This window comes from Urocampus carinirostris, chromosome 18 (genome assembly GCF_059441175.1).
Source record: "Urocampus carinirostris isolate Australia breed hairy pipefish chromosome 18, RoL_Ucar_1.0, whole genome shotgun sequence".
Taxonomy (NCBI): domain Eukaryota; kingdom Metazoa; phylum Chordata; class Actinopteri; order Syngnathiformes; family Syngnathidae; genus Urocampus; species Urocampus carinirostris.
Window position 1 is genome coordinate 17,665,904 of NC_142366.1, and position 19,518 is coordinate 17,685,421.

General features: G+C 37.5%; 1 protein-coding gene across 2 annotated transcripts; it reads right to left on the bottom strand.

Moving 5' to 3' along the window:
- Positions 1 to 303: 303 nt before the first annotated feature.
- On the bottom strand, positions 304 to 19,518 carry tfap2a (transcription factor AP-2 alpha). 2 transcript variants are annotated; one of them, XM_088322202.1, is made up of 7 exons: positions 19,395 to 19,518; positions 15,896 to 16,315; positions 14,513 to 14,564; positions 11,539 to 11,761; positions 9,436 to 9,554; positions 7,428 to 7,569; positions 304 to 4,581 (listed from the first exon to the last, which is right to left on the bottom strand). In XM_088322202.1, exons 1-7 carry the CDS (start codon positions 19,443 to 19,445, stop codon positions 4,296 to 4,298), a joined length of 1,293 nt encoding a protein of 430 aa, XP_088178328.1. In that variant the 5' UTR covers positions 19,446 to 19,518; the 3' UTR covers positions 304 to 4,295. The 2 variants fall into 2 exon arrangements, with proteins under 2 accessions (XP_088178328.1, XP_088178329.1); XM_088322203.1 differs by lacking the exon at positions 19,395 to 19,518 and adding an exon at positions 17,082 to 17,595.

Below are 19,518 nucleotides of genomic sequence, written 5' to 3' on the forward strand. Positions count from 1 at the left end.
CCGATTTTCTTTCCATGATTACCGGGGGGATCCAATAACGTTTTTTTTTTGGGGGGGGACCGTTTATTGCTTTCATGCAAGGGTGTAGTTTTGGCGTGGGCGGGAGGGGAGGCGTCCCCACCAATATTGAGAACTCGTTTTCGTGTGAAGTACTTGAGATAATGGATTTTGTACACGCTAATCTCACTTTTTTTTAAAACCAAACCTACGCCCTTGCTTTCATGGCCCTGTGATGATGATTTTTTTTCTGATTTTTTTTTATCGACACGACACAAAAAAAGGAAAATAAACGAAGAAACGGAATGGAAGATACAGAGAGGTGGAAGTTTATTTCTATTCCATTTGTTCACTTGCTTCAATGTCGCCTCAAACATGCTACAAGAGGGCTGGATTGAAATATCCCAGAGAATTATTTTTTATTCTTTTTTTTTTCTTTTTTTTTGCATTTAAAAAAAGGACCCCAAACTTCTTGTTTTTTTCTCCTAAGAACCATTGAATCACATGAAGAACTAACCGAATATTAAAACCCACTAAAACAGGAGGGCACCAGATAAATTAAAAAAAAAACCGGTTTCAACAAACGCACCATATTTACAATTCCCATTAAATTACACATAAATAAATATATACATACATAAACACCGATTCCCTTATATAACCGCGAATCGTGTTAAAAAAAAAACAAAAAAAAAGTTCAAGTTGTTTAAAAGCCAAGAAGAAGGAAGAAGAGGATCTCTGTTCAATCCCCCTCGTGTTGTTATTCACAATACTGATAGAAGAAATCGTCCATTTTTTTGGCTTCTTCTTTTTTCACTGTTTTACTGGTAAAATTCAAAATGGAGTTCAGTCCCGTTAGGAAAGAAAGGAGAAAAATTAAGACTTCTTCTTTAGCTCGTCCCGCAGCTGTTTTGTTTATTTTTTTTTTCTCGTTTTTTTGAAGAACAGTAATAATAATAATAATAATAATACAGCTGCTGGAAGTGTCTTGTTTTTTCCCCGCCAGCAAGCCACGCCCCTCAAAAATGGGCGTGGTTAAAAAAGCATGATCAGTAAATGGCACGACTTTATCAATAGTATTTATAATATTTATATTGAATGTGTGGGGATCAGGGTGGTCCTTATTCGTACATATATATTTATATATAAATATATAAATATAGGAGAGTTAGAGAGAGAGAGAGAGAGAGGGAGAGAGAGAGAGAGAGAGAGAGAGAGAGAGAGAGAGAGAGAGAGAGAGAGAGAGAGAGAGAGAGAGAGAGAGAGAGAGAGAGAGAGAGAGAGAGAGAGAGAGAGAGAGAGAGAGAGAGAGAGAGAGAGAGAGAATTCCCAACCTGAATATTTCGACAAGCAAAAGCGTGACTATGTTGTGAAACCATGAAAAAAATAAGACATTTTCTGACGTTTCACATGGATCAGACCTCTCTAAGAGACACCCCATATCCAATTTGGCCCGGTAATCCAACCAATCAGAGCTCTGCTTTTAAAAAAGGGATAGTTTACCGAAAAGTGCTTTTAAAAGACTCACATCGAGTGTGAAACGGGCATGGTAAACATACGGCCCACGGGCTTGATCTGAGTATGACATGAAAAGGGAAAGTCTTTAGCTAACTATCAAATGTTATGTTTTTTTTTAGATAAAAACAAACCAAATTATCTTTCTTGCTGATAGAGGGCAGCAAAGATGACTCAGAGAATATCGTGTAGTGTTTTCTAAGCTTCGGTAGTACTAATACTATCGAAATGACCTGTTTTCCATTTCTCATGTATTTATTTCAAAGCAGTACAACAACTGAGGCAAGCATTTTCCTATCTATAGCTCCCCCTTGAGTTTGTTTATATTTGTAATATTTGTGGTGAGTTGGTTCAGGGGTAAAGCTGCATTTACACAGCTGTTCATTTTTTTCTATTGTTTGCGAATAAATGTGTTGTACTCAGGTAGACTAAAATTATAGCATGGTACTAAAAATCAAAGGTAATTATTTCCCGTTTACTGATCCGGCTTGTACAGTAAACTTTATTTTCGTATCTTGTTTTATTTCTCTCTTATTTTGTTCAGTTTCTGGCGTTATTTGGGCGGAGCCAAGTATTGGAGACAGAAGTCCGGCTCCTGACGTTTTCTGGAAATCCCACCCCCTACCCAGAATCCACCACTATGCTCGATACCTCCTCGAACAGCTTCTTTTATTTATTGTAAAAGTGAAAGAACCGACTCGGTACTTCCCTTAAGGAGGGCAGCTGCTTTCAAATCATCAGCCAGGGTTTCTGCAGTCCTAACTATTGAAACAACAATTGAATTAATTTCGACTAGTTTATTTAACTCGGGGTAACTCATGCAGACTGGAAAGTGACAAAATAAGCACGCAAACACTAATTTGAACAATTAATTTCATAATATAAAAGTTTTTCTGCATTTTATTTTGAAAATTGATTGTTACCTCGACATGCTAAGAAGAATAGATGGAGATATTCCTCAGAAATTATCTATTTATTTAAAAGAAGTAGCCCAAACTTCTTGATTGTGGATGTGATAAAACCGACTTAGCATTTCCCTTAAGGAGGGCAGCTGCTTTCACATCATCGGCTAGTGGTTCTGCAGGCCCAACAATTGAAACAACTGAATTCATCCCCACTAGTTTATTTAACTCGGGGTAACTTGTGCGGACTGGAAAGAGACAATAATACCACGCAAACACTAATTTGAATCATGATTTCATAATTTAAAAGTCTTTCTGCCTTTTATTTTGAAAATCTATTGTTGCCTGGACATGCTGAGAATGCTAGATTGATATATTCGCCAGGGATATTATTCATTCATTTAAAAGAAGGACCTCAAACTTATTGATTGTGGATGTGATAGAACCAACTTAGAATTTCCCTTAAGGAGGGCAGCTGCTTTCACATCATCGGCTAGTGGTTCAGCAGGCCCAACAATTGAAACAATTGAATTAATTCCCACTAGTTTATTTAACTCGGGGTAATTTGTGCGAACTGGAAAGTCACAAAAATACCACGCAAACACTAATTTGAATCATTATTTCATAATTTAAAAGTCTTTCTGCCTTTTATTTTGAAAATCTATTGTCGTTGTGAGTCTTTGGAATCAAAATTTTAAATGCACTTTCCAATAAAATCCTTGTTCTGATAGCTTATATTCAAAGTTCAGGATCCCTTAACCGCCAGGGTTGTCAGGGCACCACCTGCTGTGGTGTGTCTTGGGCAAGTACAACCTGGTGGTACCCATTCCTCACCTGGACATGTTTTGGGGTGGGGGTTTGCTCACCTACTTGAAACTGACAGTACTGTTTTCCATGGTTATCAGTAGCAGGAGAAGAATTCTGATCGGACTCAGATACAGCACCTTCTTCATTTGATCGCCGTTTTTTTTCAGTGCTAGTGGGTGGGATGTTTTTTCCGCGCCCTTTTTAATGGTATATTCTCCACTCTGTGAGATAAACAACTTTTTTTCACATAATGCTAACATTATTAGTTAAGTTCCAGGACACTGGCATTACCAGCTTAATTCATTAGCATTAGCTTCAAAAGTCATGTTAGCTGCTAAAGTGAGGTAGCCACCAAAATGCTAGTATTTACTAACATGGCGAGCAACTCTCTTAGCCCCCTTTTCAAGGTAGCAAACGCTCGTCTTGGGATCAAGAGATCGCAGGTTCGAATCCCAGCTCCTCCGTGTTATATGTCGAAGTGTCTTTGGGTAAGGCACTGAATCCCTAATGCCCCCCAATAAGCAGGTTGGCGCCTTGCATGGCTGTATGGCCGCCATTGGTGTGTGAGTATGTGTGTGAATGGGTAAGTGTAAAGTACATTGTAAAACGCTTTGGGAGGTCTTCATTGACTAGAAAAGCGCTATAGAAATGCAGACTAAGGTTCAAAAGGTGTAAGAGACGAGCCAGATTTTGGCACTTATGGACAGCAGGGTGTGGCAATACAGAGCCCAATTAGCCTGGGGGAACCTTTTAAAGATGTCCGACGCATCGGAAACTTCACAAAATATGCTTTCTCATCGTTTCACAACATATTCAGGCCTTTGCTTATCGAAATATTTCGTGAACCCCCCTCGAAATGTAAGGACCACCCTGTTAGACTACTGTACCGAAACGGCTTGGCGGCACCTTCTCAATGTCTGATGGATGTGCCGCTTCACAGGAAAGCGTTTTTTCGCGCCATATTCGGACCTTAGCTGAGGAAAAATCGAAAGTTCGGAATGGAGGACCACCTTGGTGGGGGTGGTAACAAAAAAACTGGGATTTGGCCCCTTTTGGAGGAGAAGGTTCTGGATATCACTTTCTGTGCTTCTCGTCTTTGTCGCCTTTGGTGCCGTTATCCGAGTGACTGTTGGGGTTGTTGTTGAGGTACATTTTGTCCATGGCTTTGATGGCTTCGGTTAAATAGTTCTGCAGGGCCGTGACGGCCGCGCACAGGGCCGGCGTCCCGAAACCGTGCGAGATGAGGCTGAAGTGGGTCAAGCAACTCTGGATGCCGGGTTCCAGGATGGGTTGCGGCCGAGAATTCCCCAGGGGCGAGCGGTCCTGGGACAACAGGTCCGTGAACTCCTTGCACACTTGCCTGTGGTGGGGGGAGGACAGGCATGGGTGAAACACACCGTTAGCACGCTAGTTTTTCGTGTCAAAATCAAGATTACACAAGTGTCATGCAACTGTTCCATTGGTTTTCAGATTCTTCATTTCATTTTACAAAATGGCGGCAAATTAGTCAGACTGTTTTCGAACAGGTCTTGATATATACCTTGCAAGTTGTATTAAAAAACGGGTGTGCAGCTAAATTTTGTCACACTATGCCACGGGTGTCAAACCCATATAAAAAAGCACTCTCACGGAAGCCTAACTAGTCAATTTAACAGCATAAAATGTCTAAGCTGTAGGGTTGGGGGTCTTCTAAAGGCTCACCAATTATGAGTCGGGGATGTAAGATTTGATTATAAAATTGAGGGGGTATTTTTTCTGAATGTTTTTTTTTCCTTCACTAAGATTTAATCTTTTGTGGTGTTTATGTTAATAGGTGCATTAGCTCAAGAGGTAGAGCACTTGTCTTGGGATCAAGAGATCGCAGGTTCGATTCCTGGCTTCTCTGTGTCCATGGGCAAGACACGGAATCCCTATTGCCCCCAATAAGCAGGTGGGCGCCTTGCATGGCTGACTCCCTGTTGGTGTGTGAGTGTGTGTGTGAATGGGTAAGTGTGAAGCACATTGTAAAGCGCTTTGGGAGGTCTTCATTGACTTGAAAAGCGCTATATAAATGCAGATCATTTACCATTTATCAACTGTGCATTTATTTAAAAAAATGAAAAACTTAAACATAAAATTAGCAATAGAATTTATTTAACTCAGAGAAACGCACGCAGACGGGAAAGTGACAAATACAGCACACAATCAGCAATTAAAATAATTGATTTAATGATTTGAAAGTCTTTCTGGCTCTATTTTTAAAGAAAATGACCTTAATACAGGAAATTTGCTGTTGGATTTCCTATTTATTATAAAAAGGAGATAAAACTTGACCAATCCCCTGCAAAGACACCCAAAGGGTGTTTCCCTTCATTTCATATTTTTCATATTGCTTTAAAAACATATCCGTGACTTTTATTTGAAGTGGATGGGTTTCCACAATGTTCTCTGGTTGATTAATGCTAGTCAGCTAACACTGCTATGGTGGGTGCTTTGCATTTGGTGCCTGACTTTGACTATCTCCAGTAGATCTAATTAAAAACTTCAGATCATTGCGTGCTCATGTTTCTCTTGTGCTTCTCTCAGCATTGTCTCATGGGCCTTTTATAGATGTGAGTTCGAATCCATTCCTTTCTAGATCGTAACGAAAGTAGTGAAATATGATTTAATTTGATTATACTTTATATAGAGTAATTACCTGTATTGATTACTTCATTAATTGAAAAGAGGGTTTTAAAAAAATCGATATTATAGCTAGTGGGCCAAATTTGACGCTGGTTTGTACCATTTTGTATCAAAACAAGTGGCACTTCTGAGTAATTTCTGACCAAACCATTTGTTTCGATTCAACCGAGCAGTATTCAATACAATTAGTGCATTGTATTACTATGTCTTATAAATATTCGTATTAGAATTCGAATTATCTTTATCGTCATCGATAACAGCGTTAGTGAACCTTGTCTGCAACGAGATTAGGATAAACATGTAAGAAAGAATTAAAAGAGAAAAATAAAATTAAGAGAAGAATGTCAGAATAAATAGGCAAAAATATTTACAAGGTAGTGCATGGAAACTGGCTTAAATGTTAATAATAGTGCAATACTATTTATGTGTTTTAATTTAATCATATTTAATAGAACTACATCGATTGAACGTATTTCAATGACTGTAGAAATCCATTCATTGAAACTGTTGCTATTTATGCTATTACTATTATTGTTAGTCCTCTTTGTAATCAAAGTCACCCGATGCAAATGGGCCATCAATTTAATATCACCGCAAGGAAGAAAATCCAGTAATATCACTATCAACTGAAATACACTCGTTATTAGTATTTCCCTGGGGAAAAACACATCTAATTATATATTGATGTTAAGTTGTTAACCCCAAAAATATAGAGTACTTAAAGTAATTAAAGTGTGTTTTTTTTTCTTAAACGAGTAAAACAACAGAGACAGACACCGCAAACTTGACCTAGAACCAAAAAAGATAACTAACATTAGTATTTATCAATAGGCCTAATGGCTCACCTCAGATAAACAGTAAATTTACCAGTGTTTTAACTCCTCTGGTGTTATTCCAACAATGAACAGAGTAAAAGGGAACAGGATAACCTTCAGTATCGGTGAAAAACAGAATTCACATAGGTTTGTTTGAACTGTCTTTCTCACATATTCGTTTAAGAGTTATTGCAACAACGGTAGGAGTAAAATATCTTCCCAGTGTTGAAAAGAATTGACACTTGAAAAGGTAGAAAATATTTGTTTCTTAAAACTGCAAAAAATAATTGATTCTTGAAAGCTATCCCGAGTTCTTCTTGGTTGCCTCGTAAGTGAGAGTACGACTAAAAAAACTTTGTAAAATGTAACCCAATCCATTACATACATTTTACATTCTGTATATAAGGACAGTATGTTTACTAGGATAGTGTTAAAATCAATTATTTTGGTGTTTCGTTGACTAAACCTCGTTTTTCCTTCCTTCTAAATATTTTGAGGAATTGAGAATTCATTTTGCCTTGCGATTGGCTGTCCCACTGCCCAGAGATAGCTGGGATCGGCTCCAGCACCACCGCGACCCTATTGAGGATAATCGGTACGAATAATGGATGGAGAATTCGTTTTTGTTGGTTGATATAGAACGGGGGGAAATAAATCTCTCAATTTTTGCAGTTGTTTCTTTCTTATAAACGTCAAGCTCGTGAAAAAATACACAGCGTGCACTTACTTGGTAGCCAGTAGCATGTTTTTTCTTTGGACTTGTTCGTTTGGGTCGGAGTGCTGACGGTTTACATATTCAGCTACTGCTTTGGCAGGAAATTCGGTTTCGCACACGTAACCAAAATCCCTTGCAAGATGCACCGCCTCGCCTGCAAAAAGAAAAAGAAAACATGAGATTCATGTACCTTTGCTTGTTACTAAATATTTTATTTCCAACGCAATATTATGATTAAATTAATCGATTTGATCAAAACGCAATCAAAGCACATTAAATATATTTAATGAAAAGGAAATATCCTCTTTATCCTGCATCCTATAGATGCAATGATGAAATAAATAATAACTAGGTTAAAATATGGATTAAACATCGTGTTAGGCAGCCAGTCATCGATTAGCGATGAAAATCCACAACCCATTGTCATGCTGATATGCAAATTTCACTCAAATTTTCCCTTCTTTACATTTTTATTTAATATATATGCAAAAAACACTGTTTTAACTCCCACAGTGTGCATACCTCAGTGACACTTCAACTTATTGGACGCACCGTTCTTTAAATTTAAAATTCATTATCGACAATTTTGCAGCAATGGCCAAGCATGCAAGACCACTAAAGTATCGCATTTTTCAAGGGCGTAGGTTTGCCATGGACGGAGGGGATGTGTCTCCACTAAAATAGTGAAATCATTGTTTTGTCCACACCAATATTATGAAATCAAAAATACGCAATTTCCATGACCATACCTACACTATTTTGATTAACAATGAAAATCCACAACCCAGTGTCATGCTCATATGCAAATTTCCTTTAAATTTCACCTTTTTTGCGTTTGTTATTCGATTTTACTGCAAACGTCACTGGTTTAACTCTTGCAACAAGCTTGCACTGCTTAAATTGCAGCCAATAAGGCCACTTAGGCCTCATATTTTTCAGAGGCGTATAGTTTTGGCATGGACAGAGGGGTCGTGTCCGCACCAATAACGAAAAAAACTGTATTTTGTCCCCTCCAAAATGATTTGATCAAATGTTAAAATATGCACTTATATCCTCACCAATGCCTACGCCTTTGACATGAGCGATAACAATCCACAACCAACAGTCATGCAGAAATGCAAATTTCACTCAAATTTTACCTTTTTCACATTTTTTATTCAATCTAACTGATCAATGTTCCACTCCCACAACGAGCATGCGCCAATAAAACTGAGGCCTATTGGACGCCCAGTTGATTTAAAACCAAAATTCTCCTCCGGAATCCAAAATTTCTGCAACAATGATAACAACAGACCACTGAGGCATCACATTTTTTCAAGGGTGTAGTTTCGGCATGACTGAGGGGGCGTGTCCCCCCATGAGGAGAAACTATTATGCAAATTCGACTTCAACCTAACAGCAAAAGTCACTCTTTTCACTCTTGCAACCAGCATGCACCGATTAAACTGTGTTTTTTACTCCAAAATTCTCCTTCACAATCTAAAACTTCTGCAAGAGTGACCACTAAAGCATGACATGTTTTTACACACACAAAAAATGTCATTCAAACGAGCCGTTATTAATGTTCACAGCAATAAATCGATCGATTTTCGTCCGCGTGGTGAAGCGGCTCAGCGGCACCCAATAAACAAGCAGCACCCAATAATTAACACGACACTCCTAGTCACCCCCTCCGCGCGTAAAAGTAGGCCAGCCGTAGACTTGGAAGCGTGAGGCTGTTGCAGGAAAAGCAACGAGAATTACCAGCACTTGCCACACACACACACACCAAACACACACAAAGACACACAAAAAGACACACACAAAGACACACACACAAAGACACACGCACAAAGACACGCACAAAGACACGCACACACACCCTTCATGCTTTATTACTTGCAAGGCAAAGTCGCTCCACATTACACGCATGAGTGCATATGCTGATTTCCAACACACAGAGGAAAAAAGCTAGGGAAAAAAACAGCGCCCTAATAAATATCGCGTTAAAAAACGCGATTTGCATCACAGCTTGACTCACCTTCTACTAGTGACGTCAGCAAGGTGACGTTCGCTGCCTTGCGTCTGCCCGCAGGTAAATTCAAGCCGATTTTATCCAATTTCTCCCTCAAGGATCTGCCTCCGTTTTTAGATTTGGCCCTGGAAATAAATAAAACACATTGTATTAGACAATTATTCATAAATGCATTTATGTTAGGATTTATAAAACACAATTGGTCTGGAGAGGGATGGGCGCCACCAGGCTGTACTTGCACAAAACACACCACAGGAAATTATACCCCCACGACCCACCCACCATAGAATAGATGTGTTTTAAAGCTTTAAATGGTTCACTTTAACTCTAAACGGATTAACATATATTTGGAAAAACATTGATTCGAAAGGAAAGTCTTAAATCAACAGAATTTACAAAAAAATGACATTCAAAGAGAAAGGTTTGTACGCTAAATCATGGTTTATGTACTAATCTTCTGCATCCAAATAAATATTTTTATATATAAAACGATCTAAAATATATTTCCTTCAACCACTTGACAAAATCTAAGAGGAACATTTATTTTGAAGATTCAAAACCAAACATAGCCATTTTTGAATCGTATCAATTAACGTGTCTTTGATCTACATTGTTTCAGATACTCCAATAATAATAATAATAATGAAAAAGTGCGGCGTGGATTGTTAAGTACAAAAGACAGTTTTCAACATTGTTTTGAGTTTTATCATTCTCGCCATTAGGCCGTGGGTAATAATGTACAATTTTACTTTTATCAATCAAGCCTAAAATCATCTTCATACGTTTATTAAAAAATTTGGATCCAAAATATTTGAGTTCATGCAGTCACTTGACTAAAACAAATGTAAAAATCAATATAAAGATTTGTGAGTTCGTTTTTCTGAGATTTGGGGCCCAAAACAATCATATAATTATTTTTAATTGAGTGGCAAAATGTTGGTGATCATTAAGTGTGTCTTTGATTTGCAAGGTTGTAGATAATGTAGTTCAAAAAATGGAACACGTGTCATGAAGGTTTTTTCAATGTTTTTTTTCCAGTGTGGACTCTAAATGGATCAAAAGTTGTTGCACAAAAGTTGATCTTAAAAATTGTATTTCGAGCAAAAAAATGACAAAATAATGAAAACTAATATGTAGATTTTATAGCGCAAAAAATATAGATAGTGTTGAATACTTTGCTGAGTACCAACGACTGATTTAAACGTTTTCTTTATTTTTAATTTGTATTTTTTTCAATTAAAAGTCCTAGTATTTAGAAAGAATTGCAATTTTGTTTATCTAGCGCCACAAAATTCAGATCTTACAAAAGTTGATCGAAAAAAAGGATTTTGTGCAACCTCTAGATCAAAAATTAATCTGGAAAATACCCTTAGATTGTGTAGCACACAATGGAAAGCATGTCATGGATTGTTGCAAACGTTTTTTTTATATTTACTCGCTAAACTCCTATCATTTAATACCAGATACTTGGAAAGAACATGTGCATTCGGCATATTATCGAAGTGTCACCTAAAAAATATGAATTCCACCATTTGTTTTACTTGTTTTACGATCCGTAGCCAAAAATATGTCACATTTTTAATCGAATCAATGTGATCAATATTTATCTCTTTAATTCACAACATCTCTCATGTCTCATTCTATATCCAAAGACAGTTTCAGACGTTTTTTGTTTTTGTTTTTAGTTTTTTATAAAGAATTTCTTCAAACGGCCTTGTTAAGGAAACGTGCCTCTACACATCCCTCCAAAAATGGAGCCCTGGTGTCTCGCTATAGCAAATACCGTGCAAAAATGAATAAATAAAACCCTAGTTAATAGGCAGCTCCATTACAGGCTGCAGCACTTCAGGAGAGAGTTCACCAGAGACCAATGTTTTTGCCTGTAATGCCTTCAGTGGGGCCTACAGAGCCGGGCTTGAAACAGCCTCCATTAATTTGAGAGAGGAGAGGGGGCTAGGGTGAAGTTAATATGGAGTTTAACGCACACCCCTCCTGCTTTGAAAGGTGTCATGCTTGGTCGATTTTAATTATTCTTGGTACAAGAAGAGAGAGAGTAAAAAAAATTGAGAAGGGGTGCAGCAGGGGTGGGGGGATTTTCTTTATCCTCACCTCCGGAGCACGCCGCCCAGCAGTGAAGCGTTGAGACACTCGGGTGGCGAGAGGCGTCTTTGCACCTCAGCCACCGTCACCTTGTACTTGGATGTGGAACTGAGCAGGGACAGGCGACCCGGGACCGAACAGAAAACCTCGTTCGGGTTGACTACGCCGCCGAAAAGGCCGTCTTTATTGATGGGGATGCCGGAGACGTTATTCTTGGATAAAGATACCGGACCTAGGGAGAAAAAGAGGGAGGAAAGGGCGGAGGGGGGGAGAGTAGGTCGTGCTCAGTGAATTTCATGCAATGCAAAGCCTTAACTAAATGAGACGGGAGGTTAGAGCAGCACGTGTGTGCACTCTCATCAAAGTCTGAACTCCGTGAAAGTGTTATATTCTTTTCCATTTTTCGCGCAAACTACACATTTCATGCTATGGAAAACCCCTAACTAATGAGACAAGAGGTCATAGCAGCATCGAAGCCTGAGATCAATTTCTTTTATACATTTATTTCTATTTTGTTTTTGCGTGAACACAATATTTTGTCCCGACACATTTATATATAATATGTGCGTAAAGTACGCGTAAATTGGTCGGTCTCACAAGTGTTTGTTTATGTGTTTGTGGCTTTCTATTTGAGCACAGCACAAAAACATCAAACGTCCATTTAAAACAGAAACAATAGAATATTTACACACAAAACCAGCTGTACAATACAATCAAATCAAACTTAGTAAACATGTACCCAAGGTATTGTTTTCATTGCTATTTTCTTTATTCCTTTACTTTTTCTTTCTCCATTTTATTTTCTTTATCCTCTCTACTTTTTCTTTGTTCATCCATTTTTCCTCCTTTCTTTATTTTTTATTGACTTGTTTGTATTTATTTTTTAAATTCTATTCTATTTTATTCTTTATATTTTTCATTCACTCATTCTTTAATTATTTTAATATTTTTTGGCTATAATATCCAGTTGTAGGCTGAAGCTGGAGGTTTTAAGTACCTACCCCAGGAACAAGCAACCTAAAATATCAAAAGGGCCATAACCAACCAAAGAACGAGGAAATAAATATATCTGGAGCAGCAAGAAATTAAAACCCTATTTATACAACAAACAAAAAGGGGTTCGTATATAAAAAATAGTATTTCTTATATAATAGTTATTCTAAACATTTTTAAAGTACTAGAAAATATTTAGATTATTTGCATCATGTTAGTTAACCTATAGAGATAGCTTTACATTATATATATATATATATATATATATATATATATATATATAAAACCCTCCACCATATCTGAATAAGCTCCTATAGGAGCCTCTGAAGCGGCACTAGCAGCTCTAGAGCCGCAGGTTTATAACCCCCGGCCTACTTTATTTAATTTTGCTCCTTGGCAAGAATTGAAACAAAAGAAAGAAGAACCTTGCCCTACCAATTAAAATTAGAAAACGAAGAAACAGTATTTTACTCTTATAGTACTAGCTAGTGACTCCTATAACATATAGTACTTAGATTAACTATTGATATATTAATCTTTCATCCATCCATCCATTTTCTGTGCCACGTATCCTCAGATGTGGCGGGGTATATGAATTTTCTTTGGTTTACATCTCTAAAATACATATTTCATGTTTTTAATTGATGCACATTTTGGACATTTAAGGCCATTGTCCTAACCGCTCAAAACATAAATACAATTCCAATCAATTTGGGACCTTGAAATTATGAATTCCCCTGAGATTATGAGTGTCCATTGTATACTATCATCAAAGCCTAAATTTGATTGAGCAATTTGCTCGATTCTTTTTCCCATTTTACGAAAACACAGCATCTTTTTCGACAAATGAAAATATAAGATTTCAACCTGAGAACGCAAGGGCGTAGTTTCCCCACCAATATTATGTGATTCGCTAAAATGATTATGCCTTATACCCTGGTTTTGTCCCAACCGATATTATTTAATCACTTAAAAATAAGCTATGTCCCCATCAATGCCAAAACATACGCCCTAGGCGCTAACACAATATAATTTTGGACACGTGTAAAGATAATATATCCGTAAAAAACACTGAATTCAATTAAATAATTTTCTCGTTATTTCCCCCCAATTTTTTTAAAACGTAGCCGATAGGTAAAACATATCAATCGGCTGGTCTAACAAGCATATGTACTCTCCAAAATGAAGATTTCTACCTCAAAAAGGTATAAGTAAAACGCCCATAAATCGGCTGGTCTAACTGGAGACAAAAGAGCGCCCGAGCGCGCGTTTGGATAGATCAATTGTGACATTAATGGCTCAGGGGAGCCTCATCCAGACAATGGCAGCCAAACGAACTCTGGAGATTACGCATTTAAGAGGCCAATTATCACGTTGCGTGGAATTAAAAACGATAATCTTGTGAAGTAAATAAATAGGGTGAAAAAATAACACAGGCGCTCTGGTTTCCACGCACAAAAAGCAGTGTATTAAGGGCGTAGGTTTGGTGGGGACATAGCGCATTTTTTTAAGTAATCACATACAATGATCGTTCGATATTATTAAGGGGACACGCATGTCCCCTCTGCCCACTCCAAAATGACGCCCTTGCAGCATATAATCCAACTCAAATGGATTTAGAAACGCATTTCAAACGCTCCTTTTTCCACCTTGGTTCCATTTTGAGCACGCGTGATTGCTGGAACCCGGGACCAGGCCATTAATTCGATGCGAGCCCACCAGCCCCACTCGAGTCACGACGTGAAACGCTGACAGTAAATTCCATCAGCGAAGGGGAAGGGGAAAAAAGACGAAACTGGTGCAGGGGAGGAGGGGTCCGCAACCCAGTTTGATGCACTTGGAAAGCATGTAATGAAAAATAGGCTATAGCGCGTATTAGGATCAGTCAGGCATTACGGCGTTGAGTTCTACTGGAGCGGAAGGGACCGTGCGTGTATGCGTGGAAACGCGCAGAACCGGGCGTGATCTATTTCCGAAGAAAATTGCCTACCTTTTTTAATTACAGTCTGGTCGGGAATGTGAATTCCTTGATCCTCAACAGGCTGTGAAAGAAAGGCAGGAAAAAAGAGCGTATTTAGGACACAAAGGCGTCAAGGACACACACAACTCCAATTCTAGTATTATTAGTAGTATTATCGTCGTGGATATTAATACTATCATCGAACACAATGTGGTGTTTTAATCGAATTATGTGTTTTTTTACGAAACCGCAAGACAATGTCAGACTTAAATAACGAAGCTGCGTCGCCCCATAATCCTGACCTAATTCTGCCCTCTCTCACACATACACTACTTCAGATCTTGATTGAATAGTAATTACGACAGCAGACCTATTAAAAGACCTATGAACTAATTAAGTCTTTTTTATACCGATTTAAAGCAATGCCGTTCTTAATTCGTTTATTTTTTTCAAAAATAAATCCCACATTTTCATGAAAATAATCTTCGGTGATAATAATTATAACAAAATTTAAGGACAAAAAGGTTTATTTATTTTAATTAGATTGGAAAACATTGTTATTGTTTCACTAAATCGTGTGCGTAATTCCACACCAATTAGTGACATTCCAGGCTCACTCAATGACGAGTGTTAAACGATTTTTTTTTTTCGGACAAAATGTTCATTTAATTCCATGATATTAAAATACACATCGTATTGTTTTTTTCCCCACTAATTCGTGGGAACGTTCGGGGCTATCTCAAATCAAAATTTAAAGACAAAAAAATGTTGATTTCATCTCATAGTATATTAAGAAACATATTGTTTTGGTATTGTTAGACTCATTCTTGTGCGTCATTACGCGCCAATTAGGAAAGACAATAATCCTCAATGATGATTATTAAAACAAAATTTAAGGATAATCATTTTGAGTTCGGATAATAGTATTAAAATACACATTCTTTGGTATTGTTGCACTTATTCGCATGCGTGATTAAGTACCAATTAGGATCATTCTGTGCCCACGCAATTATGAGTATTAAAACGAAATTCAAGGACAAAGATGTTGATTTTATTCAATAGTGTTAAAATACGTATTGTTTGGCGCTGTTTAAGTAAACCGTGTGCGTAATTGTGCAACAATTAGTAAAATTTGGGGCATATTCAACGATGTTTATTTCAACAAAATTCAAGGATTGTTTATTCCAATTAATCGTATTCAAATATATATCGTTCGGTGTGGTTTCACTCATTCGTGTGCACAATTACACACTAATTATCAACACTCGGGGCTCACTCAATGATTATTATTAAAAGAAATTCAAGGAAATAAATGTTGATTGCGTTCGATTATATTGAAATACGTATTGTGTAGTGTGGTTTAACTCGTTAGTGTGCGTAATTACGCATCAGTTAGGAAAATTTAGGGCTCACCTGGACGTCTTCTAAAGAGTGAGGTATTCCATGGATGGAGATAGAGTCCGACAGTCCGGTGTCAAGGCCGTGGCCGGAGGGTAGGAGTACCTCCCGTCGGTAGTCCCGACACAATTGGTGCGGAAGGCTGCGGTGCTGGTGCAAGAGGCCGCTTTCTTGGCTTTGCCTCTGGCCGGGCCAGCCCGGATGCTGCGGCTGCGGTTGTGCATGCAACGAATTGAGGGAGTAGGGGTCGTTGACGTGCGAATAAGGGTCCTGAGACTGTGGGTAAATGGGCTGGTAGGGTGGAGGGAAATACGGGGGCTGGAAGTCAGAATTGGGCGTGTGGGAAAGCGGCGGCGCGCTAGTGTACGGACTCTGGCCCACACCACCCAATTGAGGTAGTCTCGCCGTGCCGTTACTGGTGCCGTCGTGGCGGTCCTGTTGAGAAATGCGCATATTTTATTCAATTTGTAATGTATTTTCATTTCCAGGATCTTTGTAATGATTTTCTTCCGATTTATGTTGTATTGTTGTGTTTTAATCAATAAACAGGTTCTAAGATTTTTCACATTTTATTTCGTTTTTAGTATATTTTTTGAACAATTGCGTCCCATGATTGTTTTCCATTTTCCCTATGTCTTATATGGTTCTATTCCCAGATTTGAACAGTCTTTATTGTCGTTGTAATCAACGTTGTGAAACATTACATACAACTAGATTAGACTAACATGTCAAAAATAACAATAAAGAGAAAAATAAGATAAAAGACAGTTAGGATAAACAGGTCCAAATATTTACAAAGTAGTTATATGAAACTGGCCTGTGTTATAATAATAGTGCAATGGAAGAATGGTGCATCACAACCGTAGTGCAATGAAAAGTAGTGCAATAACATTTAGCAGCAACAACAATACAATATATACCTATATATTTTCAATTGTATGCACTTGTTTAGTTTGAACACAAGTTTGTCGTTTCTATTATTTTGAATCTTGTTCAAATAATTATATTCCCAGTTTTTATTCTCATTCCATTTGTTTGAAAAGGATGGATTTAAAAAAATGTACGTTAAGTATTTGTTTAAAAAGATCTGTTTTTGTAATGGTGTTGCGTGTTTCGCTCAAATTACACTTGCAATTTACGCACGCGACTTCTCCTAAAATAACCAATTATATTGCACATTAATCATAACAAATTAACTTACCATAGCGGAAAAACTGTGCACTAGCATCATAAGATGTGTTCAGAGAAAAATATACGAGAAAAAATGGGATTTGGAGACGAGATATTTATAAAAAACAAACAATAAAAATCCCCCGTCCCCCCTCAGGAGAAAAAGGGCTCCCCTTGCAGATCAGATAGGTGCTTCAACAAGAGAGCGATAATCCATTAGAAATAAAGTACATCCCCGTTGCCTTTCGTTTGGAAAAATAAAAACACGAGGAAGTCAGGGTTGAAACGCCCCGAAACAGGGCAAAAAAAGTTGTTCTTCTCTTTTTCAACGAGCTGGCGTCCCTTCGCTCCAGCTCATATTAGCCGCTTCGTCTTCCTCCCTCCAGGATTCCTATCAGAACCCGGCCATGGAGCACCACCATCGGAACCATTCAAATATTCGGGAAAAAAATCAAGATTGTGTGGTGAAAGAGGTTTGGTAAACCCCCTAAAAAGAGTATATTCGGAAACGGTTCGTAGAGCTGTGGACGCAAGTCAGGGGCACAGAGTCTGCGCTTAAATGACGTCCATTGAAAGGAGGAATCGGAATATCTAATCAGAGAGAGAGGGAGCGAAGAGAGAGCGATAGAAAGGGGCGAGGAAGGAGAGAGAAAGACAAAAAAGAGGGACATTCGCTCTCTTTTGACGAATCAGAACGAGAGGAGGGGGTGAAGCGAGGAGGGGAGGGGATTTTAAAAGGGGTCCCAGACCAGAGCAGGAAAAAAATGCAAGAAAGAAAGTGAGTGCACCTCTGAGGATGAAGCCATGGCCGTGTGGAGCGACTTGTTCTTGCTTCCAGATCTTTTGTTTCCCGATACATCTCCCATGGAACTCCAATCAATCCAAAAATATGATATATCATCCCCAAAAAAAGTCAGCAAAGAAGCTTCTCAGCCATTCTTGGTAACCAAATATGGTCTAAAACCAGCGTCTCACCTTGCGACATTTGCAATCGCAATAAAAACACCCTCAAAACCTCGACTTATAAACACTTCCTCTTTATTTTTCAACGAATATAATTATTCGTTCCCCACCAATTCGTTTGTCGCCCTGCAAAGGCAAGCTTGCAGTAAAAAAACACGTCCAACTGGCTTCTCCACTCCCAAACAAGTCCCTGATAACTTTTGTCTATGGCCACAACAGCAGCCGCCGCTTAGTCACATACGTTTTATTTATATTTACACACAAATGCACGCATGCACACGCTAATAGCCATATAGCGTGATCTCACGACTCGAATTGCACGCGAAACATCAAATATTTGATACAAATTTGAGTTTTTTTCATATCAAACTATATGCAACTTATTATAATATAATATAATATAATATAATATAATATAATATAATATAATATAATATAATATAATATAATATAATAGAATAGAATAGAATAGAATAGAATAGAATAGAATAGAATAGACCTAAAAGCTTCTTTACTCAAGCGATTCAATAATTTCTTTCAGTAGTGTGTATGAATTATATTGAACTTAATGTTAATTTATCATAATAATTAAATGCAAAGTAAATAAAACTTGCATAAACTCAATAAAACATTTCAAGTAACCTATATGTGACGATTCAATTTGGCTCTATCCTTAATTGTCATTATGCAATCGGAAGGCTTCCCCTTTCAGTGCAAAATAACCTGAATATAAATATAAATGTTATTAATTATAATATAAATGATATAAATTATTATTAGTATTATTATAACAAAATATGTGAATGGTTTCAAATATGCGTTTGAATAAAAAAAATACAATACAAACAAATATAGTATGATTTCAAATTGTTAATCATATAGTTATTATTATAATTCATTTCTAAGGAATTGTAGTTTTTATGATATATTTGTTAGAGATTTTATACTTTTTTGTTGTATTTCTTGAAATATCCAAGATGTTTGGAAAAAATATTGCTTATTAATAACATGAACGTCATGACACAGGGTCAGAATACGTCTAGAGTAAGCCCATCTTGTGTTTTGTTATTATTATAGTACAGTAGTAGGAATTGTAATTGTAATTAAAATTGTAATTAAAATATATTGAAAACCTCACACCTTGTCAAGGTAACCAGGTTTAATCAATTCGTAGAATCCTTTTTAGTGTTTTTTGAGGATTGTTTTTCATTCTTGAAATTATTGTTGTTGTTATTATTATTTATTAATTGTGTTGATTGACACGTGTTTTTCACGCGTCAAAATAATCAAACCCCCCCTCCCTAAAATGCAATAAGACTCCCGCCTAGTTCAATGGAAAATGACAGCATCGGATAACAAACAGAAAGAAGGAATCCCTTACCTCGCAATCTTCATATTTAATATTATCAGTTAATTTCCAGAGCATTTTCATAGGACGCCGAGGTGACCGTAGAGTCAAGGTTGTCGCCCAGATTTTGCACTCAGTCAAGTGTGCTCCCCGCTTG

Excerpts from the sequence above, each read along its gene's own strand:
- tfap2a (XM_088322202.1), bottom strand. The coding sequence starts at position 19,445 with ATGAAAATGCTCTGGAAATTAACTGATAATATTAAATATGAAGATTGC. Across the intron at positions 16,316-19,394 it reads TTAAATATGAAGATTGCGAG|GACCGCCACGACGGCACCAG; the intron begins GTAAGGGATTCC and ends ATTTCTCAACAG. Across the intron at positions 4,582-7,427 it reads AACATGCTACTGGCTACCAA|GCAAGTGTGCAAGGAGTTCA; the intron begins GTAAGTGCACGC and ends CCCCCACCACAG.